The following is a 26,116-nucleotide window of genomic DNA, read 5'->3' as shown; positions in this document are numbered from 1 at the left end:
AAACCTTAGCTATAAAAATAAACTATTCTAATAAAAAGAACTATAATAAATAGCTTTTTAGAAAATTAAAAACCTTATTATTAGTAAATTAATCCTCTTTATTTTAAACCTTATAAAGCTATTTAAAGTAAAACTTAATATATTAAATTATATAATTAAAACTTAACTATTATAATAAAACTTAAAAGGATATTTATATCTTTATATTTTTTTCTCTAAAAAACTTAAAAGACTTAAACTTAATTATAAAATCTATAATAAAGAGTTTATAGTAATTATTAAAGTTTTTAAAAAATAGAGACCTAAACTTTTAAGAACTATTTATAAAATACTTATATATTTAGATTATAAGAACTTTATATATTTTATAACTTTAAAAATACTAAAAAATAATAAATATAATAATTAGAATTCTTATTAAGATTTAACTTCTAAATTATCTATAGAAAAGGATTAAATAATAATAGAGCTAATACTTTTAGCTAAAGATTAAACTATAATATCTTAATACTTAAAGAAACCTAAATAATTCTTAAAAAGAATAACTATAGAGATTTAATATTAATAGCTAAACTTTTAATAATAACTAAATAATTTAGTATTAGCTTACTTAGTAAACTAAATAATAAAGTATTTATAAAGTTTTATATATACTTTATATATAGTTATTAAGGAATTATAAAAACCTAGAAATAACTATAATAATAATATAGAGAAAAGATTATTAAAGAATATATAGTAAAAATAATTAAGGATTATAAGGTTTACTTTAAAAGTAAACTTATTTAATATTAATTTTATAGTATATTATAACCTTTATTAATATTATAAACTACTTAGTAATTTATATTTCTTAACTTTATTATTAAATTACTAAAGTTTTAAAAACTTTTTATAAAAATATATTATAATAATATTTTTATTATTATAAATTAATTTATAAAATATACTTATTTTATTCTATATAAAGAAGTAAATAACGCTAAAAAATATATATATATATATTTTAAATATATTATTACTAACTATAAAACGTTTAAAGAAGTTATATTAAATAGAGATAAGATCTTTACTTCTAAGTTTTAGAAATTAATTATAGTATAACTTAATATTAAGTAATTTATATCTACTATATTTTACTTATAAATTAATAAATAAATAGAATAAATTAACTAAATCCTTAAAATATACCTCTATATTTATATTAACTATAATTAGGATAATTAGGTTATATTACTACTAATTACTTAGTTTATTTATAATAGTATAATTAGAGAAAATATTAAGGAATCCTCTTTCTACTTTAATTATAGATTTAAACTTATTACTTATAGAGAATCTTAAGTAAAGTTAACTATAGTTAAAGCTATTACTTTAATATAATAAATTAAAAATATCTAAAAAAATATATAATAAGAACTTAAATTTATATAATAAAAAATAACTAAATTTAGTAATAAATAAAAAATTAAGAGATTAACTTTAAAAGAGAGAGATAATACTTATCTTATATAGTAAAATATTAAAATAAAATAACTAAATAATAAACTTAACTATAAAAAATTTAAACTTTTTAAAATCTTATAAGTTATTTTATTAATTAATTATAAGCTTAAATTCTTAGATATTATAAAGTATTACTTAGTATTTTATATCTTATTACTTAAATTAGCTTTATAAGGATTATAGATAAATAATATTATTATTATAAAAGATAATAAACTAAAATATAAAGTTAAATATATTATTAACTATTTTAAAAAACCTAAAAAATATTAATACTTTATTAAGTAGAAAGGATATAATTATAAAGATAATATATAAGAACCTATAAAAAATATTATTAATATAATAGATAAACTCTTATTCTATTAATAATAATATTAAGAATAAGAAGTTATATTAATATTAGCTATATTAATTAGTTAGAAAGTTATTAATAGCTACTAATAAATTAAATATTTATATAAGTATATTAAACTACTAATAGAAGTAGATAGATTATAATAAAGAAAACTATTTATTTATTTAAGAATACTAAAATATAACTAAGATTCCCTTAATAAAAAGTTTAGAGTATTTAGATTCTAATTAAGGATAGAATCTAAGTTTATTATACTAAAGCTATTTATAGACTAAACCTCTAATATAAGAGATATTACTAGCTCCTCTTTAATAACTTCTTAACTTTTCTAAAATATTATTTTCTTCTATTTATATAAATAGTTTAACTATATTATAGATTTATTTAACTTAGCTTATATAGTATATAAAGTAGTAGTTTTCTTTCTTAGTACTTTTTCTTTAACTACTTTAGTATCTTCTAAATAAGTAGCTTTATTAAGTAAGTAGTTAACTATAATAAAGTTAGTAAACCTAAAAATAAAACTTAAAATACTAAGGAACTTATAAATATAAATAATATCTATTACTATATTATAAAACTACCTTAAGTAAATATACTTACTATAAACTTTACTACTAGAAAGAAACTTATAATACTTCCCTAAAGAATAATAATAAGAATAAAGTATATTAATAACTATACTAAACTTAGTAATATATAATATATAATTATAATAATAAAGAGTAGAAATAATATTTAATTTTAATTTTTAAATATAACTTAATATAATATTAGTATTATAAGTAAATTAGAAAGTATAATTAATAGATCTTTAACTTAAGACTAATAACTTATTTATATTAAGTCTTAAAGATAAAACTTTTAGAGAAAAGACTTAATATTATAACTTATAAATAAAGATAATAGTTAAATAACCTATTTAAGTATTAAGTAGCTAGAATAGGATATTTATATTATAAGATTATAAGAATAATAAAGATTTACTTAATATAAAAGAATTATAGTATAAATTATATAATAATAAGATAAAGAAATAATTAATAAAATATAAGAAGAAGCGCTTAGTAATTAGTTAGTTTTACTAACTAATTATAATTACTTAGTATACTTAGGTAATTACTTTATAGTAAATAAAAAATATTATTCTAAACTTATATATAATATAACTTTAAGCTTAGCTTATAATTAGACTTCTATAGCTCTTTAGTAATTAACTTAGTATTTATCTTTAGGATACTCTTAGCTTACTTTTACTATAAAATTACTTATTAAGTTTAAGACTAATTACCTTAGCTTCTAAAGATTAATTTACTATAGCTTATAACCTATAACTTAGACTATAACCCTAGTATACTATTACTATATATTAATTCCCAGCTTCTATTAGCAGACCCTACTATCAGATAGCTAACCATAACAAATCTCTATTTAATTTAATAGAGAGCTTAGTTTTAAAGGTTTTCTAAGAACTTAATATATATTATAAAGAAATATAAAAATATTATATTATTATTCTTAGTTAAAAAAATATAATTAAACTATTATTAAATATATAGTAAACTAATCTTTTTTAAATATTTAATATTACTAATAATAAGAGTTATATTAATTAAATAAGAGGTATATATAAGATTTATCTTAGAAAGTTTTAAATTTAAACTATAGTATAATAGTAGACTATTTCTACTAACTTAGCTAAGTAACTTAAAAATCCCCTTTATATACTTTATAAGTTAGTTATAAAGGTTATACTATAACCCTCTATATATTTCCCCGTTAGAGTTATATAGTAGTTAACAAGGTACGCCTCTAGGTAGTAAACTGCGAAGAAGAAAACTTAGAAGGGAAGAAAGATGAGGCAGAAGACGAACTGCCGACGTGCACTTCATAATATTGCTATGCCGGATATCCAGAACTTGCAGTAATACTCATCGGAGAACTCGGGATCCCGTCCGCTCTCCCATCGATAAACCGGCGAGTACCGGATCATCTACAAGAGCAAAATCCCAGCTGACTCAGCAGGCGAAACGGGGCCCGGCAGTGTCACGGTGCCCGGCTGTGTCAATACCCCGCCGGAGTCCGGCCTTTGAGCCCCCTGAGCCCCAGAACTGTCTCAAGGCCCCTTGCCGTGGCCTCTGCAATGTGCTTGTCAAAATGACCTTTTAGGTCCATCGTCACCCCTGATACTTTAGCCTGGGCCTTTGGTCGAACAGTATCATCTTCGATGATGAAGCTGGATGAATCCGCCGGCCACTTCTAGTCGCGCGTGAAGTGTAAATGGCCGACATGTCGGTTTTGAACTTTTGAATGTCGCTCCACTTCGCATTTCCCGGTCGAATTTCTTGAGTGCCTTGACGTGTCGCTTCTCACAATCGGCTGATGGCCTGGGCCGTGAAGTCGTCGACGCATGCCCTCTGATATTCTCTTCGGAAATGGATGTTGATGAGATGGAAGCTCGGTCTCGCATCGACCTCCGTCATACGTTTCAGTTTCTTTTCGTCCGCAGCACTGGCGTCCGTGCTAACCTGTCCATTTTTGTCACACCATCGCAGCATTGAGGTTTATCTCCCGCGAATTGGCGATGGACTACCCCGAGCCCTCCGTGTTCATCGGGTGAAACACTCCTTCGAATTACCGCTTATGGAATTGGAAAGTTCGAATTTGTAGCTACGGCGCGGCCTCCCACAGTAACAAAATCACCCGATTCGCGGGCACTTTCCGGAAAACACTATTCGGAAAACACTGTACGGGCACTTTGACATGTGTCTTCTACCGATTGAGGAAAGCTTCGTTCGAATTTGCAGGTTTCTCTCCGGGCGAGTGAAACATGGTGGATATTCATTCTTTTTCTGGAAGCCCATTGTAGGCCCTACAGCTCGATAGTGTCTGTCTCTTAAGTAGTGACATGCGTCTAATTCTTACTCTAAGCCTACTCTTAATGTGACCTCTCCCAGACGATATTTGCGCGCTCCTTGGACGTCTGATTTCCTCGCCGATCGACGCTGGCGATCACACAGGCCGAGTGTGATAAGCTTAAATCTCCGTCTCCCCTCGTTGGCCTCACGTCAGCTATCGCTCAAATCGAACCGGATTTAGCATGACTATGTTGCCCTCCTTTATTCGACAACGCTACAACCCCGACGATACGGACGGCCGGCACACGTACACGCCGATAAGAGACGATGACTGGAGCACAGAATCCAAGCCCTCGGTCGATGAGGTAGAGGATGACTCAATATTGGAGGCAAACGAGTCGCTACTTCCCATCAATACACGTCGCCAGGAAACGTGGAGGAGGCTTTTGAGATATCTCTACTGTCTGGTCCCAAGCTTCCTAAGATCAACAGAAACGAAGACAAAACCGCTTCGCTCTACAGCTTGGCTAGGTAACAAAGATCATGCTCAATATCTTTAATTGCCAGGCTAACGTACTGTTAAAGATGGTTTGCGAGGCATCGCAGCACTGTGTGTTGTATTTGTTCACTGCGGTCTGATCTGGTTTTCATTTGACGTCCAGCTAGCATGGACACCGGATCCATCTCGGCGATGGTGGCTCTACCAGCTGCCTATCCTACGGCTCGTTGTCTCGGGGCTCGCTCCAGTCAGCGTCTTCTTCGTCGTGTCCGGCTACACAATATCGCACCACTTTCTGACGTTAGTTCGTAAAGGAGAGTTTGAGAAAGCAGGCTCGGCCATCGCGTCGTCCGTCTTCCGCCGACATACCCGGCTTTTCCTTCCACCCGCCGTGGTCGGGTTTGTCACCCTCATGATGGGCTATTTCAACATGTTCCCCGACAAGGGATTACCCGGCGTGGCTTATCCGACAAGGCCTCTGCCACACTTTGACTCTCTCTGGGGCCAGCTGCAGTACTACATCTATGCCGAGGTCCTCACCACTGATCCCATCGGTCAGCCTGTTGTCCGAGCCGATTCCGAAGACCCAGAGCCTCTACTTGACCCCCATCTCTGGACAATCCCTATCGAGTTTATGAGCTCCATGGTGGTGTTCATGTTCTTGACGGCTTTCACCAGAGTGCATAACAAAGTCAGGATGCTCTTTGCACTAAGCTTAGCGATATATCTCCAATGCGTCTTCGTCTATTGGGCTATGTTCTTGTTTCTCAGCGGCATGTTCTTGTGCGACCTGCATTTGGAACTCGAGGACTGGAAATGGAGGTGGCCAACCAGGCAACTTGAGCCCGAACACCGGGGTACTTTGCCCTCGGATGGGGCCGTACATCGAACGGAACGAGGCCACACGTCTTATCGCATACTTGGACGGGGCGTCGGGCTCGTATCATTCTTGATCTCATTGTGGCTGCTTAGCATGCCAGAAGACATGGAGGATGCAGCGAAGTCACCTGGCTACGTGAACCTAGCATCCATGGTCCCAGCAAGATTCAAAGAGGCCCTTGTAATACCAATCGGTGCAGTGCTAACAGTGTTCATTGTCGACCAAAACCCGTTCTTGCAGATTCTTTTCACCAACCGTTTCTCCCAATACATGGGCAAGATCTCTTTCTCGCTGTATATGATCCATGGTCCACTCCTGTATTCACTAGGCTTGGTCCTAGCTCGGTGGACTTTGGGTGTTGTCGGCGGCGGAGACACTGAGATATCCTACATTTGTGGCATTTTCTTGGCATTCATCCTATGGGCGCCTGCGGCGATATATGTTTCGGACATGACTACGACCTTCGTAGATGCGAAGGCGATAGAATTTTCAAAGTGGGCATATAAGATGCTTTTGAAGAAAGAGTGATAGACTACATTTGAGGCGAACAGGATTGAGCTTTTCAAAGATTTCACTAGATGGGGTTCAACGCCTTTGTACTTGTTGTTTCAGCGATTTAGCGAAGCACTTCATTCCCTCGATGAGCTTACCACTAGTGTAAGCTGTGGTAAGACCAAAACTCACTTGCACACCTTGGTGGTCAGTTCCTTCTATTAGCGTCTCTTCACAGTCTACCAGATCAAATAACAAGGCGACAACCTGCTTTTCCTGTGAGTCCGTATGTGCTCTATGAATCTAGTATCATCTTCGTCGTCGTCGTCGTCGTCGTCCTCGGTGTCATCGATATTGTCGTCGCTATACTCCTCGTCCGTTATTATCGCCCGTTGCTGTTAACTGTTTCCAGTCCACTCCTCTGAGTATTATCCTTGGTCGAAGTAAATCGGTGGACAGGAAATACGCTCGCTCTAGGATAGTAGAAAAGGCGGCCTCAAAACAGAAACGTGATACATTTAAGCAATCCAGCTTTCAATTTCGGAACACGAGAAGTGTGTCCAGCGCACGACACAATTGCTGAAAAGTCATCAATCTTCTCTCGAAGTTCGCAGGATTCACCGCTCAGTCCAACAACTCTTACGCAAGCTGGAGACTACCTTACCATTCAGCTTATGCAGGGTCGACGATGAGCCACATTCAATTGGCTGAGGGGACCGGGGTGGTTGGTGCTTATCTAAGGCGACATAAGCAGCTAGCACCGAAGAGGACGAGATCCCTGGACATGTAAACGGGTCTTGTGAAATCTGGTCAGCCTGATTTCGCAAAACTCTTCTGCATCCTTTTCTTGCGTTTTTGGGACTTTCACGCAATGTGTGGGCATGAACATGGAGCCACGCAACACACATGAAGGTCAAAGTCCCAACACGAACGATTTCAATGCGGCGACTCTAGCCCCAGATTCCGACAATGACCACGCCAGTCTGTCGAAAGAAGACACGGAACGATCTGACAGCGGCGATGATCACTCAATTGAGGCCACATCCCCTTACGTGCTGCAATTGGAAGACGGCGAAGATGACGAGATCAAACAAACGCTATCGCATGATGACCACAATGGTCCGGATCACAGTAGTGAAGAATCAGACGCGGAAGAGCCGAAATTCTCAACTGCAATAGAAAACGCCAATACTGGCAATGTTGAAAAAGTAGGTTTCCCTTCCTGGACCTCCATCTTTGAACTTCTGTTGTGGAAATTGACCGACTCGCAGACAAGTAGACCTTCTTATTTCCGTTCGCGCGTCGCATATGTCCAAGACGCTGAGGACGACGAAGATCTGGCACAATTCTCAACATCTGATAAAGGACCGGAGTCATACGACGGTTCTTCCAAGCATGCGTCTCATCGGTCAATGGAGTCATGCAACGAGTCAAGTGAAAGTGAGCCGCTGCGTGTCCGCTTTCGACGAAATGTCACCTTTCGACCAGAGCCACCAATATCCGGAGGCCCCAGACCTCGTCCTAGCGCAGGGTCAAATAGATGGGATGACGCTGATGGTATCCCAAATTATCACAGCGATTCCAGCTCGTCTGGTGTTGAAACTAGTCGTCGGGATGCAAGTGATGACCGATATCATCCAAAGTGGGAGTGGGAAGAGGATGACGAAATACCGATGCCGCCGCCCCGAGAGCTGGCAGAATTGAGGAGACGCCAAGAGCAAATGAAACGACGAAAAGATCGCAGAACATCCGACACCGCCTATTCTAGCGATTCACGGAATATCGGTAGTATCCACTTCAGCCGTAGCCGAAGAGAAAGCCCAAGTCCGGCAAAATATATCAGTAACAGTCGCAGCCGCAGTCGCGATCGAATTCATAGACGCGGCTATGTGCCCCCGATATCCGCTGACAGAGATGACAACGACGCACAACTCGCCGAGACCTTATCATATGACCTGAAAGACGAAAGGTTCATAGAAGACGCCAGACGATCTAACGGAAATGCGGGCAGCATGCTCCAAGCTTGGTTCAGGAAACGTGCAAGCTTCGGCGATGGTATTGATACCGAACTTGTTGTCATTAACGCAGCAGAGAGTTTCACAGATGAGAAGGCAAAAAGCGTGGTGACACTATATTGTCAGAAGGATGCTCTCGATCATGCGAAGCCTGCGCCGCGTCAAATCTACTGGCTGTAGGTACTTCTCGTGGCGGGGTTCAGAGCAAGACTGACTTCTCGACAGGCATGTGCGGCACGCTTCAGACATCGTTAAAGTCATAAGGGTGCATATTCTCTATATTGAAACTATAAAAGAAGAAAGGTTGACCGATGGAAACAGAGTCTCGTCATCTGCTGTCCATTTCTTCACACAGGATACCAATCTCTTGCGCTGGGTCTTCTTGAACGTGTCTCCCCTCACCACCAAGACTTCAGTCGCAGTGCGACCCTAAACGGCCAAGGGGCTAGGACCAATGTTGCTCGTGTTGACGGGGTTCCCTCTGGCAATCCACTCCTCCGAAATTCGGTTACCTACTACTCTACTCCTTATCTCGTCTTTCGCGAAGGTCAGAGGAAGATGGACCATGATAACATGGAGAGTCTTCTAAGTGCTCACTACGGTTATGATGTGGGCGACGCTAGAGACAAAATGCAGGTGCTTTCCGAAACACAGAAGTGGCTTGGCAAGGAAATTCTTCACGTTGCCAGAATGAAGAGCCTTCTCATCGGGCCAGGTGAGTTCTGTTGCGCCTGTACTCGAACACCGAAGCTTACGCCGAAGTCCAGAGGTACTATTGACATGGGGTGAAGTGCCGCTGTCTGCCATCTGCAAAGATAACATTATTATCGACGAGAGCAACTCCAGACCGCTTGTGACCGTGAGAATCACAGACTTCCATGGCAAGGAGTACTACTCCTATATCAAGCACGACTTTAGTTTTGCTGTAAGTTCAATGGCAGACCACAATATCAAGCTGCAATATTTCAGCAACGAACGTGTGCTTCTCAACCTGACACAATCTTCGTAGGAGATTATTGCCCGTATCACAAACCTCACATCAATCGAAGATTTCGACATCGTCGAAGATACGCATAATGCCGTTCATGTAAACTCGGAGATCTGGGCGACTATGTTAAAGGAAGCTCTGATCACTTTCGATGACATTCGCTTGAGCTTATGGCGGAAAGCTCCTAGACATCATCTCCTTGGCTCCGAATACTTTGCACCGCCGCCACCTCCACGTTCACCTTCGCAAAATTATGAGAGACCCCAAAGAGTCAAGAATTATTATGACGATTTATCTACGTCCAGGATGCAGATCCAACGTTATTCGTACACACCACAGGCCCCGGCTTCTGATGCACATGTGTCAAGAGGCGCACTTATCCGAAGACCGGGAACACCTCACACGTACGCAGGTCCTCATTACGGGTTTGAAAGGCATCGCAAAAAAGCCCGCTCCACGCATGCACTATCCGAACCTGCCCCACGAACCATAAAACGGCGTAGGTCAGAGTCGTTCTCAAGTTCAGGATCGGGATCAATACCACCACCGTCAACGAGCACGATCGTTGTTGACAGGCAAGTGATATGACGATCTAAAATAAACCATATTTTCCCTAAATTCTCACCGAAAACTCCAGATCTAATGCGGACTCTCGTCAGCGCCTTTACGACTTCAAGCATCGCTTTGATTCCTCGTCAAAGACCGCGGCACACGAGAAAGCAGCTGAAAACATCAAGCCCGCCAAAATCGTCAACGGTGGATTCATCAGAAAGAAAACAAGTCGAACATATCACCTCAGCTCTTCAGAGAGCGGGAGTAACGACGAAATATCTTCACCAAAACCGTCGTCAATCGCTTCGCGTAGCAGGTTTGTGCGAACTCCAAGCCGTGAGAGGTCCATCAGGAGGGAGCCGCCCAAGCCATTTGACACACCTGCAACCCCATTCTTGATGTGGAAGGTCACACAAGGGAGGGGAGGAGAGCAGAATGAAGAGGGCAGCATGAGTACAATGGTCCGTCTTCTCCGTAAAATTGACGGGTCTCTCCGAGAGAGTATTCTTTACGGCAGGGTTTATAAAAGCGGTTACGAGTGCTCTCTCGAAGACATCTGCGACCGCCACGATATTTTGAGTGTCCTGGGATCGGAGTCTGTGACACTCAATGTTACAAAAGAAAATTCTACCGAAGAGTCGAAGAAAGGGTCAGCGTCCCAGAAGAGTCCTGCTTCATCCCGTTCGACAGATGGCTCTCCAAAGAAACAAGAGGGTCTATACGCCAATACCACGGAGCAGACGAATGATTTAATCCGGGACGTGTTTACAATTTCTAAGACGATCTTAAGTCTGTTTTTGCCACTTAAGGATGACGGAGCGGGGTTCTATGCAGACATCAAAGGTGTCATAGATCGATTTTGGGGTGCATTGGACTTGATCTTCAGAGTAAGTCGCTGAAAACCACTTTATACTACCCCTCGAATCGTAATCAATGCTAGGACTCCTTGGCTTCTGTTGACACTGTATTTAGCACATTCGATTCGCGGCACTCAAGACTGCCGTCGAGGGCGAGCAGTCCTGGATTATTCAAGGATCTTGCTACGACCATGCTAAGAACCCTGTATTCAAGACATGCGATGCATGCGATAGCAAGAGAGAGTACGATCTCGTCGGAGCTCTTGAGCACCTTCACGCTTGTCGTGCTCATACTCAGTCGTCGGACCACCTAGTGCCCGCCACACCTCACGAGGACCCATGTATCGTGTGGCTCCAGAATGCAAGGACGGCGGAGAAGGACCGTCTGTTTAATACGTTGATCGAAGGTTTGATGGTCTTCAAAGAGGATCTTGAAAGAATTCTCGACGTGTCAAGAGAGCTGCATCTCTTTATTGCGAGACCAGGAAACCGACCAGAAGAGGGATTTAATGAGCGTGTTGGTAGCCGAGGTACTGGAAACGACAGAGACGGGATTCCTGGCACCCAAAATGAGACACGTGAGACGACCAACGGTTATCCAGGTACATCTCGCGAGGATGGCGACCAAAAAGCCCAGGAGCAGAAGAGGAGCATCGACCAGACTGAGGCGCCAGCTTTGCCTACCAGTCTTCTCCTTGCTTTTGAGAACATCGTAGCGTTGTTTTCCGTCCAGGCTGGAATTGTTTTACTGACATCGAGAGAGAAAAACTTCAAAGGTCATCGAAACAACCGTGTGAACAAGGCGAAGACTCGCTATGTATCCACCCTTAACGAGGTGATTGCGCATATCGAAAGCGCAAGAGAGGACCTCATCCTCGGTATTACGGCCGAAAACACAAGCAGCGTTCGACTCGGTGCTGTCGGAGCCGAGTACATTGTCGCGATGGCCATGGCCAACGTACAGAGAGGCGCCTTTCGTATCGGCGCTGGGTCATCCAAGGTACCCCTGAGCTTTTCTGGGATCGGCGGAGAGCTACGCAGAGGAACAAGAAGGAGGGCCGTTACGTGGACGGAAGACCTAGGTGTTCTCGATGCTGCATCCCAAAAGCCGGGGCACAAAGTAGCGGTGCCCACGACATCCTTGGATCTCATAGCCCTCTACGCAGCTCATGCGCGTGCTCTCGACTTCAACGCAAGTCTACGTCCAAAACGCCGAGCATTCCTGGCTATTCGCGCACTCGAAGAGGAACTCCAGGCTCTCAAAGACCTCAACGTAACTCAGTGGCATTGTCTTGACAACAGTAAACGCGTCTCAGATCCCACGTCCTTCCAAGTCGTGAATCGAGAGAGAAGAGCACGGTTTTCACTGGAACGAAAAGTGATTGAGCGAGCCAAGGCGGAAAGACAGCGTGAGCATGACGAGCTGCTCGCTATGCTGCACCGAGCTGCCGATCTGCGGGCCAGAGTAAAGGAGAGCATTGAGGTCCTAGACGAGGGACATGGGAATGCCATTCGAGTTTTTACCTTGGTCACATTATTTTTCCTACCCCTGTAAGTCTTCTGAACGCATGAGTTGCTTTACTTAGCATGAGCCACGGGCTGAACAAAGACTTACGTGCTCCCTAGGTCATTCGTCACGAGCTTCTTTGGAATGAACACTGTGGATATTCGCGACATGCCTCAGAGCTCATGGATGTACTGGGTAATAGCTGCACCGATTACGCTATTGGTGTTGTGTTCGGCGTATTTATACGCGTATAAATGGGAGGCTATCACGAGGCGTGTGACCAGAAAGACATGGCTAGATGAGGGTGTTAGTCATTCGAGCGAGCCTCATGCTAGTCCAGCTACTGACTCTTGGGAGTCACAGATTCCCAGAAGACTTGGTGGTCGGCGTAGAACAAGGAGATCGACTTTAGGCGATTATGGCAATGGTGGCTGGAGAGATACCTGGGGCCATTTTGTGAAGAATTCTTTTGTGAATTTTTGTATGACCAGGGATACATGAGAGGTCCCCCTTACTCCAACCACCCCCTACATGTCTAACCACCCTCATCAACTACTGCTCCATCGAGCTACAGTGCTGCCTTGAGTTCCGCCAACAGGCTGTCTTGCTTTGGATGGTTCAACCGGTTTACTTCGCGATACTGGTCGTCGGTCATCTCGTTGTTTTCGAATGCTTTGGCGATGTCTTCGAACTCGTTGAATATTTTGAGAAGAGATGGATCATTACGGCCGTATCGGCGGAGGATGACATATGCCAGTAGGCGACAGAAGAACAATGCTTCTTCGAATTTGTTGCGGTTCTGAGGGAAAGGGCGTTTGCTTCGAAACTTGCAGACATCATGCTCTTTTTCTCTGATGAGCTGGGTGAGGCTGTCACCGCTCTTGAGGCGGTCACAGAGGTAGTGAATGTAGTATTGCTTCGGCATTTTGGTGTAATGGGTTGTGGCAGCGTGAAGAGGGAGATGCCTGCCCCCTGTAATCGAGGCGATTCGCGCTCTCTTCATATACCCCCATAGGTGGCCATAGAGGTTTCTCTAGCCCAGGCCATCCTGGCCCTCGAATATTTCCCCGTGAGAGTCATACGGCAGTCAACAAGGTGCGCCTCCAGGCGGCAAACTGCGAAGAAAAAAGTTAGAAGGGAAGAAAGATACCTGGGGCCTGCGGAAGGGAGAAACCATAGCTGACGTGGCATAACGATGCTTATCTTCCTAAGAGACCGCCTTTTTACTTGTAATTGAGCGACTAATTCTCATGTGGCTGTACTCTGCTTAACCCTCGTCGTCGTGCCTATCATAATTGCTATCGTTATTGTCGTTATTATCGCCATCTTCGTCGTCATCGTCGTCGTCGTTACTGGTAGGAGCAATCAGTATGCACGAAACATAGCCGCGCAGACACAGGAAAACTAGGCAGTCTCTGTCTGAAGTACATTATCAGCAGGGACTTTAATTTCATCTTTGTAGCACCATAGTGTTCTTGCTTTCACACCTTCCCGTCTGTTGGAATCTCGCGTCTCCAAAGACCACCCTCCGTTACCCTGGGCTCATTTGGCGATGCGAGGTTTCCCTCCTTGCACCTTCTCAAACTCAAGCGGCTCCAAAGTGCACTTGAGAAAATCGAGATGGTCAAAATCGGACTGCCGGCGGGTGAAGTGTCAAGATTCCTGTCCAAGAAGCTGAGAGGTCACAGATTTGAGACGAACTTGAGATCGTTAAATGATAGAAATGATTCACAAGCCCCTACAAAGAACCAGCAAATTTCGATTCCATTCCAGTTCGCAAAGCCCGTACCAGAATGTATTGCTCCGGACCCACTGGATGTAGACGAGCTTTCCACAGTATTCCGGGGGTGAGATCCGATTGACAATATTCCCTTCCGATTGACGAAATCGACTGCTAGGCCGCGCTCTCGTTGAAGTCCGAGTCCGGCAACGGCGGTTCCGCATCCTTAAGAGCCTTGATGGCTCCAGTCATTTTGTCAATCGCTGGTTTTGCCTCGTCGAGTGATTTGAAAATTTGAGTAACGGCCAAGTTCCTCAGTTTCTGCAAGATCGACTCCATCAGGGCTTCCACTTTGCCCGCCTCGCGGACCTTCTCGCGGTAGAAATCAACGAATGTCGACCAGTTTCTATCCTCACTTCTCTGCTTCATTGCTTTCCTGATTGCGTTGAAGATGTATCCAATTCGCTTCGCCTGGTTGTTGCAAAGTTCGAGAAATGCGTTCACATACCCCGGCAACTTCGTGTTGGGTTCATCTCGGACAACCTTGACAACATCCAAGACTATTGGGAAAGAATCTCCCACTCTGTGGATAGCGTTTGGAAGATTGTTAATGTCCTTGATTATCTGGAAGAGCTTTTCGAGCTTCTCGAATAAGGCGATGGTTGATGCAGCCGTACTGGAGGCTTCCATTTTGAGATGCAGTGCGTGTCCTAGTGACGTGAACGCTTTGCGGCTAGAAACTTGACGACAACTCTTGTCAGAAAGAAGAAAAGGTAGCAATCGTATGCAAACCGTCTGCAGCTGCCAGGTGAGATGCATGGCGCTTCCTAGGTGTAGTTAAGTCGCAGCGTTCAGCTGCCAGTCGTGTGTTCGTAATCAAGCAGTAAACCCGTGGCCTATGCATGATGCGCGTATCATTGGTATCATGGTCATCACCATCAGGCTCTCGAAGCACAAACCTCCAAGGCCGAGTGAGGTGATAAATAACGTGCATCAACATCATTGGCTCATTGACTGCATGTTGACCGTGCAGAATAGAGGCTATGCGAGCCATCCTGCATTGGAAATAAATCACAGGTGCAATGTCAGACTGGGAATCTGACATGCATATGAAAAATGATGCGGGGTAGAGAAAAGCACGCAATCACACCACTTTTGTTGGTACCTCATGTTCAACTCGGGAGGAGTACCCGGCTTCAATGCGAGCCAACGTTTTAGAAATCGTGGCGTATGTGTTCAAAGTCCCTTCACCCATGGCAAAATACGTAGGGGCCTGTGATTCGTATCTCCCGCTGTAGATTCATCGAGATCGTAGGGCTGCTCATATCCAGCTTCTCCAGTGCAGTCTATGCGCTGGTGTGCTTGCTGCTTTACGTAGCCAGATAACCCGTCTCCTAATTTGCAACGTTCCCCAGCACAAACTGGCTTATCTTTATCAGCGCGGGTCCAGGACAAAGTTGGAAGACGCATGCACAGAGCCCCGTTGAGGGCAGACTAACCAAAGAGGGGTGACTGACGTCTGGCTAGGCATCCCAGCAAACGGTTGCCTCACAGCCTGGTCTGCCATTCCAGGCGAACCATCGAAATCGAGGGAAGCAGTACGGTACTATATTTTCGTTCTCCAATTCTGCACTTTTCCTTACTCACTCGCAATCATATTGCCGGCGTATTCGGTATCTAGGCATCCTTCGTGCTACATTCGCGGTCGTCAAACAAGCTTGGCCCGATATACAGAGGACACTCCGACCCGTTGACGCCAGCCTCAGGACAAACTGAAGGAGCCAACTACGATATACATGAAGCCCGGAAAGTCCGAGAAGAGTGGAGAGGGGAAGGGCCCGCGAGAAGATGAGTGGAATGAGACACGACAACATAAGTCACGGAAGCGTCCAGGGGATTCATCGAATCCCTCGAATAAGCGCCCCGAGAACAACGGCGCGTATAGAATCCACCGAAAAAATCGAAAGTATCCCGATATTTCCTACATAGGTCCGGGTGGGTATCAGTTGCCCGATCACATGGCAGAGTATTTATACTCCCATCCACCACCACCACCGCCACCACCGCCACCACCGCCACCACCGCCGGAAGCGAAACCAAACCCACCACCCAAAATGCGTCCACTGGCGACATCACAACCACATCCATATCCTGCAGCACCTCCGCAACAACCCCGAACAGGCAGGAATATGAACGGGGCATGGTTACCACCTTTCTACCAACCTGGATATCGGCCTGTTCCGCATCTGAATGTTGCACCAGGCTGGTGGAACGGCGTCCCCCCCGCCCACTTCGTGCTCAACGTCCCAGTCAACCAGCCACCTGCCCCGCCGCCATATCCATATCCTCATCCGCTGCCACAAGCCCCTTACGTCCACCAGGGTCCTCCGAGATATGGCCAAGGTTTCCAAGAACCTAACTTCGTCCCTGTGTTTCGACCGAAACCACGCCAACCACAAATTGAAGACATGCCTCCATGCGTTGACTGCGGCATAGGACTGGTTCAACAACAGGTGCGAGACTTGCTCAATGACAAGGAGCATGAAAAGTTCAAGAAAGCGAGGAGAAGGAAGGAGCGAGCAGCGGCCGTAGCACAGCAGGATGCCATGGCGAAGAACGCGGCAATCGTGCGAGATGAGTTTGGCAGATTGTTGGAAGATAGTGTCAGGGATGTCATGGTGCGACGTCGGGACCGTTTGAGAGATCTGGACATGGATCCAGAGCCACATCGAAGAGCCATTCCGCTGGAGTATCGCCGATCAAAAACGCCTGTAGCAATCACCCAGGACCTCTGGGACTCATTGGAGAGGGGCCGGGCTCTGGAGCAGTCAGAATTGACTTTGCAACAAATTACCGAGTTGATCAGTCGAACTCGAGGGCTGGAACTTCAATCTTCGAAAGGTGATACCGAGGACGAGCGTCATAAACAATTGGAATCGCTCCAAGCTCAAGTCGATTCGTTGGAAGCGAGAACAGTGCCATACCAGCGCAGGCCCGAGCTGATCATGGATCACCCTACATTTCCAGATGCTCGTTTCCCCGAGGCACGGCAACACTTCGGACGCACTCACAGTCAGCCTCCTCGCGGCCGCCAGCATGAGAGGTACTTCATGAATCAGAGGGCTCGTACCCCTCGGTCACGCAGCCGACGCAGGCCGTACCACCTTGTGGGTGAGGAATTGCACTCTCCCTACGAAGATGGACTTTATTCGGATAGCTACGAGGGACTTCCCGAGCTGCGTCCCAGGCGTGCTCGACGGTACCATATTCCGTTTGCGCCCGAAGTTGCAGATTATTACGAATCCTAGGGTTACGCAGTTTGATTGTATATTTTGAATGGTAATTAATACTGAACATACAGAGTAATATCAACTTAATATTCGGACACTGACTCACTGCTGGCCCAGCTAGGTTGATGATATGACCGCCTGAGTTTCTTAAACTCAGAGAACTTTATATATACTCACGAAGGTCACGACGCTAAGTCTCATTCATTATACTACAGCGGAGGCGTTGGACTGAGCTGTGAATTGCTGTATAGTGTTTCGTGTTGTGACGGTGTTTCCGAACTCAAGTCAACCAAAGTGTCGCGATCGGCAAGCTAAGGTAGCCCCGCATAGCCTAAATACAAGAAGCTTCAGGGGCGGAGTCCCATCGTTGGGGTACCTGGTTCTCCTGTGCAGTTACCCCGCGCTGATCTCCCCTCAGAACAGGCCAACAGCTTCCTATTTTCGTGCTCCTTCAGGATGGCGTCGGGCTAATTGGAAGCGTGATGGACGTAATGAACCAAGTTGTCGGGAAACAAGAGGGGCTGGGTTCCGTTTCTCCCGGATCATCATCCGTGTGGAGGAATCCCGACGAGAAATTCTTCCGGGTGAGTTGCTACAAAACCGTAGGCAAGGAAGGGCATTCTGTCGGTAAAAGAGGTGTCCTTGGAGCGGATCCGACTGTTTGCTTCTGACCTAGGCATGCTCACGATGGCATTCACGACGTTAGCCTGGGTCGCCCTGCTGCCGGCTCTGGCCCTAGGCAGCATCGACAGGTACGTTTCATATTCTTGGCGACGAGACGCAATATTCTAACAGGGCCAAAGACAAAGAATAGTCTCCCAATTCAATGTCGTCCGAACCAGCCTAATTGACAACGAGACTACACCATTGCAGGTCGGCAATGGTAACTTTGCTTTCAACGTCGACAACACGGGCATGCAGGTGAGCGCTGCATCCCGGCGCTTGACCACGTGGTACCTCTAATATAGACCATAGACGTTTCTGCCCTTCAACACTTTATCGAGCTGGGCATGGCATAACGACTCGTTGCCAACCAATGGGTAGGGCGAAGATGACACATCTTCCGTGCATCTGTGTGCTGATCGAGACCGCAGGGAGAAGCTGAGCGACTACACCGGCGTGCCCCGACTAACACACGGACGAAACGTCTCATACGACATCCCCGACCCCAATCTTCCCGCAGTATCTCAATGGCTCATAGGCAACCCGAATCGAATCAACCTGGGGCGCATTGGTCTGAAGTACAAAGGCGCTACTCTTTCGCCGGACAAAATCGCTGAGCCGAGGCAGCAGCTAGAGCTGTGGAGTGGAACCATTACGTCTACATTCAGAGTCGGCGGCGAGGCAGTGAAAGTGATCACACAAGGCGACTTCGACACCGATGCCGTGACATTCCAGATCGATTCTAGTCTTATGGCCTCGGGAGACCTCAAGGTCGAGCTTGATTTCCCCTACCCGCCGATTCACTCAACCAAGTACAAATACGAAGTTTTCGCCGGTGTCTACGACTTCCCGCTGAACCACACGACTCGCATCGTGAACAGCTGTGGAAGGCCCGACTTGGCACACATCTACCACGAGCTGCAAGAGACCAGCTACTACGTCAATCTGCGCTGGCCCACCAATTCCTCCCTCCACTTGTCGAGAGACGAGCCGGAAGGTTCTGAAAAGATTACTGCTCATCGATACACCTTGGCGTCCAACAGCTCGGCGAACTCCGTTCTCTTTACGGCGCATTTTTCACCAGACCGTCAAGATCCCGAGATTCCGTCAATAGTGCAGGAACGAAATCGGGCTGGTTGGCACGAATACTGGAGCGAGGGCGGCTTTGTTGACCTCACTCTTTCGTCGAACCCTAATGCTACAGAGTTGCAAAGACGCATCATCTTGTCACAGTATCACGTCCGCGTCAACAGTGCAGCTTCGGGACAGTCGCCCCAGGAGAGTGGGCTGATGAATAATGGGTGGTATGGTAAGTTGAAATGACGTGACGCCCCTGAATCCAAAATGATGAGTACATCATTGACATAACCCAGGAAAGTTTCATATGGAAATGGTTGTATGGCACAACGCGCATTGGGTGACATGGGGTCGGAAGAAGTACTTCGACAACATCTTTCCTCAGCTCTATGAGACGCTTTTGCCTTCTTCTTTTGCAAGGGCTAAAGCTATGGGGTGGGAAGGAGCCAGGTCAGTTGCCTCCATGAGCAGTTCACAATTACAAGAACTTTAAACTCACAAAAGAGTTCCTAGGTGGCCGAAGATGACGGAGCTCGAGACTGGCGTTAGCTCTCCAGGTGGGATTAATGGCTTGCTACTTTGGCAGCAAGTGAGTAGCCAGAATATTGTGCAAAAGGCTTCCACGCTGACCTTGATAGCCCCATACCATGTATTTGGCAGAGTTAGCATACCAGTCCTCGCCAACCGACGAAACGCTCAAGCGATGGGACGAGGTAATCACGGCTGCCGCTGACTACATGGCGTCATACGCATGGTTCAACGAGACCTCAGGCCATTACGATCTCGGCCCACCGTAAGTCTGAGATCATATAAATCCCCGGTTGATGGACTGACGACATGCATTGCAGCTCATACGGCGTAACGGAGAATACACCTCCCTCAGAAACTTTGAACCTGGCTTACGAGGTGAATGCATCTCGCCACCTTAAGAGAGTACCAAAGCTCACCTGCGTGTAGATCGCCTACTGGAGATACGGCCTAGACACCGCCCGGGAATGGAAGAAAAGACTCGGTCAACCCGTCCCAGACAAATGGACCACCGTCGCGGAGAAACTCGCCCCTCCCCCTCAGATCGACGGACTCTACGCTGTCTATGAAGGCCTGAACAGTTCTTGGTGGGAGGACCCAGCTCTCAACGGCGACCCGCGCAGCCTCATCATGATACAGGGCGTATTGCCAGACACGCCTGCTGTGGACCCCGAGGTGGCTCTGAGAACGGCAGATAAGGTCTGGGAAGTCTGGACGGACCAGAAGATTCGCGGATGGGGACGGCCCGTGCTGGCGATCAACTCTGCGCGGATTGGTAACCCAGAACGGGCTATTTATCATTTGACGGCGTACAGCTATTGGACGTTTGATGATGCTGGGTTTGCTGTACGCGGAGGAGACGGTATGTGTAACATTTATGGATGATCTTGTTGAGCATTGCTAACTGCGAGCAGGCGGTACCCCTCCGCCCTTTATGCCAGGCAATGCTGGCTTTCTGTACGCTGGTCAGTTTGATTTTACGGAATCCCCAATAGGAGCATGGTAGAATACTGATGAATACTGCAGTCGCATACATGGTTGCTGGATGGCAAGGTTCAGAAAGTGATGCGCCCGGCTTCCCCAAAGACGGCGGGTGGATCGTGAAGCATGAAGGGCTTCAGAAGGCGCCTTGAGTCGATCAACCAAGATACAGCTAGTACAATTCAATAGTCGCCTCGATTTGTCAAGTGATTTTGATGCGTTGTATTACATTTGTGCTATTTTCAGTTCCAGTTAGGTGCGGTATGACGAGCATCTACCACTCTCTAATCTCACCACCAGGCCCGATGAATCCGGGGCTGACCCATGCCTTAGCATCCTTAGACAGCTGACGAACCTGATCCTCGTCAATCTCAATGCCCAAGCCCGGCCCAGTGAGAAGGTCGATATATCCATCCGTCACCTTCCAGACCTCTGGGTTCTTTGTGTAGCTCGTCAAATCCTGCCCGGTGCTGTTGTAGTGAATACCCAAGCTCATCTCTTGAATTACAAAGTTCGGCGACGTGAAATCTACCTGGGCATTGGCAGCCAGAGCGATGGGGCCAAGTGGGCAATGAGGCGCCAACGCAACATCATACGCCTCCGCCATTGCCGCAATGCGACGCATCTCAGAAATGCCACCAACGTGAGAGATATCAGGCTGCAGGATATCAACACAGCCCGCCTCCAAGAACGGCTTCACGTCCCAACGGCTGTGCAGACGCTCGCCGAGAGCGATGGGGATAGATGTCAGGCCGCTGATTTCCTTGATACCGCCCAAGTGCTCTGAGAGAAGGGGCTCCTCGATGAAGAGGGGGCGGTGCGGCTCCAGCGCCTTCGCAAGCTGCTTCGCCATGGGCTTGTGTACACGACCGTGGAAGTCAACACCGGCGTCCATGCCGAGGGCCTTCACGGCCTTGACGCGCTCGACGGCGGCGTCCAGGGCGTTTGGGGAGTCGAGCCAGCCGAGGTCTTCAGTGCCGTTCATCTTGACGCACTTGAAGCCTTGATCCTTTCTTGCTTGTCTGCGTGAGATGTCAGTGGCAAGGCTCGTATTGTGAGTCGTTTGGGGGCTGCTCACGCTTGAGCTCCGACGTCATTTGGCCTGTCACCGCCGATCCAGGCGTACACCTTGAGCTTGTCTCTGACTTTTCCACCGAGCAGCTGCCAGATAGGTAGGCCCAGCTTTCTCGCTAAATGGCTCTCAGCAAGGTGTTTCATGGACCGAGGCTAATGAACTCACCCTTCAAATCCCATAGCGCAATATCGATGCCAGCCAATGCACTCATAAAGACAGGGCCTCCGCGGTAGAAAGTCGTCCTCCATGACATTTGCCAGATGTGTTCAATGTCACTGTATCGCGTCAGTATAAAGAACGTCTTGATGTCGAATGCAATGGACATACTCAGCTTCCATGCCCGAATACCTCTCGAACCAAGCATCGAGACATCCCTCAACAGCCTGGGTGTGACCCTCCAGTGACGCCTCGCCCCATCCGACGTTGCCCGCCTCGTCCGTGATCTTCACGAACAGCCACCTAGGCGGCACCCGGAAGTACTCCATCTTTGCGATCTTGCCCATGATGAACTCTTGTGGGGGTGGTGTGACGTATGAAATGAGGGGTTGCCCTTGCAAAAGACTACAGAGAGAGCAATTGAGGTTCTGAGTGGGAGATGCCGAGTCAATGGTGTGCTTGCAAGAATAACACACTCTTGAGGCAATCGTGAACTATTATTACCCTACCAAAGCGGAGATGTGACGGAGTTGACGGAGCAAAATGCGCCCCCATCGGAACATAGTCCGGAACCTCGCCGAGCCTTTGCTCAACTCCCGTCCGACTCCGCAGCAGCATCTCCATCGGCAATGCCCGCGGCCATTACCCGGCCGCAAACGGCAAGTGGGGAGCTGCTCCATGGGCAGTGCGGGGTTCGGTGCACCCTCACCCGAATGTGATCCAGCAGAGGAACGGGTCTCTGCGGGGTTTCGGTGTGCACTTTTCCGCTCGGTGAGGAAAAGGGGCACGGAAAACATCCACCGAGGTCTGGGTCTTCTTATTGGTGGTTTCATGAGTTTCCATCAATTCTATCTAGTGGGTGTTTTCAGCTCTATTACGACAAAGTTACACACAAAGAATGCTGTTCTATGCCTGGCCGGCTCTAATCTTCTTCTGCTGTGCCACCCACGTCTCAACCGCCTTCTTGAGCGTCTCCGGGTCGGACTCACCGAAGATGTCCTGGCCCAGGCGCGCGGGGAAGTTGTAGCGGTGCTTCCTGTCGAGGGAGTTGATCTTCTCAAAGACGTCCTTGGGGAGCTCGAACACTGTTACATGTCAGTGACTTCTTCTCCAACTACATCGTGAGCAAGTGGACTGTACCTTCCAGGTTCTTCTCAATTCTTGAGGGAGTGACGGACTTGGGGAGCACGACGGTTCCCCTCTGGACAGCCCAGCTGACGAGAACCTGGGCGGGCTCCTTGCCTAGAGACTTTGCAATCTCAATGATTGTGGAGTCATCAACGGCGCTGCTTACTGTTAGTCTGCGGGTCGCACACACACAGCTCGGATTGTGCCACTCACCGAGGCAGGTTGTAAATGTTGTTGGCAAGGGGGCTGTACGCCGTAACAACAATACCCTGCATGTTTCCCCAGATTAGCGAACCTCCGCCCAAATGCAACCACGGAACATTCTTCAGTCAGCAGGGAATAGGTAGGTACTACTCACGTTCTCCTTGGACCAGGCCAATAGGTCAGGCTGCTGCAGGTACGGGTGCGCCTCGATCTGGTTCACCGCCGGCTTGATCTCGGCCGTCTTCCATAACTCCTCAATTTTCTCGCGGGTGAAGTTGGAGACGCCAATGGACCTAATCTTGCCCTTCTTCACGAGGTCCTCCATCGCCTTCCACGTCTCGGACACGGGGACGTCAATGACGTCCACCGCCTCCGTCACGGGGTGCAGCGGGAAGCGGTTGGTGTCGTTCTCCTTCCTGAAGGACACGGGCCAGTGAATCTAATGCACGACATAGCTGCGTTAGGCGGGCCGTTGAAGAAGGGTGGGGTGAGGAGAACAAGGAGGGATGGAGGGGTCTTACCAAGTAGAGGTCGACGTAGTCGGTCTGCAGGTCGGCGAGGGTGATGTCTAGCGCGGTCTCGACGTCCTCGGCCTTGTGGTGCGTGTTCCAGAGCTTGCTGGTGATCTGCAGGGGTCAGACTCAAGAGTGCGATAAGCTTTGCAAACGAGTAGCTTACGAAGATGTCTTTCCTAGGCACGCCGGAGGCCTTGAGGCCGGCGCCGACCTCCTTCTCGTTGTCGTAGACCGCGGCCGCGTCAATATGGCGGTAGCCATTCTTCAGAGCATGCTCGACGGCATTCTTGACCTCATTGGGCTTGGATTGCTACACATCAAAGCCATCAGAAATTGCCCCCATCTCGACTGCACAGCTGCCTCTTACCCAAGTACCCAGACCAACAGCGGGGATCCCGTGTCCCGACAGGAGCTTGAAAGATGAAGGCAAGCCCATTATTGCGGAGTGATTCAGGGTATCTAAAAAATGTGCCGTTTACGGAAGTACGTCTGAGGAAATGAAAATCGGATGATTCTGGTCGTTATCCGCACTCAAGGTATCATATGTCACACTCCAGAAAGCCCCATGAACAAAATTTCACAGGCTCATCTTATATCCCCAGTTTGAGGCTGTCGTCAGTTGTCCCTCTCCTGCAATATTTCCGCATCTTCGGGGCGCCGCCCATCCGTGTTACGGAGAAGAGCATTAGGTAAACCTCTTTTCCGGCGCTTCTGAGCAACGCTGCCGCTCATGTAGCCGATGGCGTCCGACGCGGCGCGGCGTGTCGGACTGTTCCCCGCGCGAGTTTACCCCCCTTGTTGCTTCACGCCATGCGTCTCCACCCCCGCGTCATCACACCCCGAGAAACGCCATCCTGGTGGACCCGGAGCGCAGACTGGCTCTTCGCGGAATTGCCGAGAGGACCGAGACCGGGGGTGCTCTGACACGTTTGATTGCCCACCGTGAGTGGTACAATTGAGGGGTGGTTGCTGTCAACAAAACTGAACGTTCTTGTTGGAAAGAATCTCTGCAAACCAAAAAAAAAGTGATACCCGTCATCTCATATTCTTCCGTCTCAATTCCTGTTCCTTTCCGAGTTAGTTCATCCATCACAATGGCCGACGTCAGAGTACCCCCCACGGGCGTTTTCGTCCCTGTCCCGACCTTCTTCCACCCCGCCTCCGCGTCGTCAGGCTCTCTCCAGCCCAAGGTCGACGTCGAGACGCAGGTCAAGCACAGCGTCTACCTCGCAAAGAATGGCATCCGTGGCCTGGTCCTCCTCGGCTCGACCGGCGAGGCCATCCACCTGAACAAGGCGGAGCGCATCGAGCTCGTCGCCGGCGTCAAGAAGGGCCTCGAGGAGGCCGGCTTCCCCGACTACCCCATCATGGCCGGTGTCCTGACGAACGGCGTCGACGAGACGCTCGAGTGGCTGGAGGACTACGCCAAGGCTGGCGCGCAATGGGGTCTGGTCCTGGTGCCAGGATACTTTGGCACGGCGGCGAACCAGGAGAACATCAAGGAGTGGTACAACTTGATTGCGGACAAGAGCCCGCTGCCCATCCTTGTGTAAGTGCACCACTCATTGAAAGTGAAGTATGAGCTGATTGGAATAGATACAACTACCCCGGAGTAACAAACAACGTCCTCGTCGAGCCCGATACGTACAAGGACCTCGCCCAGCACCCCAAGATCGTGGGCTGCAAGATGTAAGACTCACAACCGCCTCACATTCACTTCACAAAGCTAACACGCCCAGGTCCCACGGCAACGTCTCCCTCCACCTCCAAGTCTCCTCCGACCCGCGCATCGACCACTCCAAGTTCCGCGTCTACAGCGGCTTCGGCCAGCAGCTCGCGCCCATCGTGCTCTTCGGCGCTGCGGGCGTCATCGACGGCCTCGCCGCCTTCTACCCCAAGACCGTCTCGCGCTTGTTTGCCCTCTCCGAGAAGCGCCCCGTCGAGCAGGGCACCCTCGAGGAGGTCCAGCGCCTGCAGTACGCCGTGTCCCGCGCGGAGGACTTCATCGGCAAGACCGGCATCATCGGCATTCGCGAGGGCATCATTCAAAAGGCCGGCTTCGGCGCGCTTGAGGGAGGCCGTTTGCCGCTCAAGGGACGTCTGGCTGAGGCGACGTGGAAGTCGCTGGATGCGCTGCTGTTGTCGGATATCGACAAGATTGAGAAGTCCCTGTAGATCTCCCGTGTAAAGGCTAGATAGTGGGATGGTTATGAATACATGATTGGATATGATGAACAATGTGGACCTCTTTGGAAACGCGCAACGGA

At 47.0% G+C, this 26,116-nt stretch overlaps 9 protein-coding genes across 9 annotated transcripts; 5 read left to right on the top strand and 4 right to left on the bottom strand.

The window, feature by feature from the left end:
• Window positions 1–5,651: 5,651 nt before the first annotated feature.
• On the top strand, window positions 5,652–6,629 carry CGCS363_v014701 (uncharacterized protein; the record flags this gene model as incomplete). The annotated part of the gene is made up of 1 exon (XM_036646550.1): window positions 5,652–6,629. The coding sequence occupies one exon, from the start codon at window positions 5,652–5,654 to the stop codon at window positions 6,627–6,629; it is 978 nt and encodes a 325-aa protein (XP_036488793.1).
• Window positions 6,630–9,181: 2,552 nt separating this feature from the next.
• On the top strand, window positions 9,182–12,904 carry CGCS363_v014700 (uncharacterized protein; the record flags this gene model as incomplete). The annotated part of the gene is made up of 6 exons (XM_036646549.1): window positions 9,182–9,323; window positions 9,376–9,533; window positions 9,618–9,695; window positions 11,121–12,556; window positions 12,632–12,818; window positions 12,884–12,904. The coding sequence occupies 6 exons, from the start codon at window positions 9,182–9,184 to the stop codon at window positions 12,902–12,904; spliced, it is 2,022 nt and encodes a 673-aa protein (XP_036488792.1).
• A 176-nt stretch (window positions 12,905–13,080) lies between these two features.
• On the bottom strand, window positions 13,081–13,437 carry CGCS363_v014699 (uncharacterized protein; the record flags this gene model as incomplete). Its single annotated transcript, XM_036646548.1, has 1 exon — window positions 13,081–13,437. One exon carries the CDS (start codon window positions 13,435–13,437, stop codon window positions 13,081–13,083), a length of 357 nt encoding a protein of 118 aa, XP_036488197.1.
• Window positions 13,438–14,406: 969 nt separating this feature from the next.
• CGCS363_v014698 (uncharacterized protein) lies at window positions 14,407–14,922 on the bottom strand (the record flags this gene model as incomplete). Its single annotated transcript, XM_036646547.1, has 1 exon — window positions 14,407–14,922. One exon carries the CDS (start codon window positions 14,920–14,922, stop codon window positions 14,407–14,409), a length of 516 nt encoding a protein of 171 aa, XP_036488196.1.
• A 1,778-nt stretch (window positions 14,923–16,700) lies between these two features.
• CGCS363_v014697 (uncharacterized protein) lies at window positions 16,701–17,540 on the top strand (the record flags this gene model as incomplete). The annotated part of the gene is made up of 1 exon (XM_036646546.1): window positions 16,701–17,540. The coding sequence occupies one exon, from the start codon at window positions 16,701–16,703 to the stop codon at window positions 17,538–17,540; it is 840 nt and encodes a 279-aa protein (XP_036488194.1).
• Window positions 17,541–18,209: 669 nt separating this feature from the next.
• Window positions 18,210–20,923, top strand: CGCS363_v014696 (uncharacterized protein; the record flags this gene model as incomplete). Its single annotated transcript, XM_036646545.1, has 11 exons — window positions 18,210–18,274; window positions 18,326–18,443; window positions 18,498–18,562; window positions 18,617–19,494; window positions 19,559–19,712; window positions 19,776–19,851; window positions 19,901–20,055; window positions 20,111–20,168; window positions 20,220–20,652; window positions 20,705–20,755; window positions 20,817–20,923. 11 exons carry the CDS (start codon window positions 18,210–18,212, stop codon window positions 20,921–20,923), a joined length of 2,160 nt encoding a protein of 719 aa, XP_036488444.1.
• A 122-nt stretch (window positions 20,924–21,045) lies between these two features.
• dgoD-0 (D-galactonate dehydratase) lies at window positions 21,046–22,349 on the bottom strand (the record flags this gene model as incomplete). The annotated part of the gene is made up of 4 exons (XM_036646544.1): window positions 21,046–21,793; window positions 21,850–21,961; window positions 22,012–22,121; window positions 22,174–22,349. The coding sequence occupies 4 exons, from the start codon at window positions 22,347–22,349 to the stop codon at window positions 21,046–21,048; spliced, it is 1,146 nt and encodes a 381-aa protein (XP_036488059.1).
• Window positions 22,350–22,908: 559 nt separating this feature from the next.
• CGCS363_v014694 (putative oxidoreductase) lies at window positions 22,909–24,285 on the bottom strand (the record flags this gene model as incomplete). The annotated part of the gene is made up of 7 exons (XM_036646543.1): window positions 22,909–23,087; window positions 23,143–23,288; window positions 23,344–23,399; window positions 23,489–23,773; window positions 23,856–23,960; window positions 24,013–24,159; window positions 24,217–24,285. 7 exons carry the CDS (start codon window positions 24,283–24,285, stop codon window positions 22,909–22,911), a joined length of 987 nt encoding a protein of 328 aa, XP_036488195.1.
• A 658-nt stretch (window positions 24,286–24,943) lies between these two features.
• On the top strand, window positions 24,944–26,024 carry CGCS363_v014693 (putative 4-hydroxy-2-oxoglutarate aldolase; the record flags this gene model as incomplete). Its single annotated transcript, XM_036646542.1, has 3 exons — window positions 24,944–25,398; window positions 25,446–25,538; window positions 25,589–26,024. 3 exons carry the CDS (start codon window positions 24,944–24,946, stop codon window positions 26,022–26,024), a joined length of 984 nt encoding a protein of 327 aa, XP_036488443.1.
• Window positions 26,025–26,116: the final 92 nt, after the last annotated feature.

The sequence above is a fragment of the Colletotrichum siamense genome (assembly GCF_013390195.1).
Source record: "Colletotrichum siamense strain Cg363 chromosome Unknown KSG_Cg363_contig10, whole genome shotgun sequence".
Classification (NCBI taxonomy): Eukaryota; Fungi; Ascomycota; class Sordariomycetes; order Glomerellales; family Glomerellaceae; genus Colletotrichum; species Colletotrichum siamense.
This window is presented reverse-complemented; position numbering and strand designations above follow the sequence as displayed.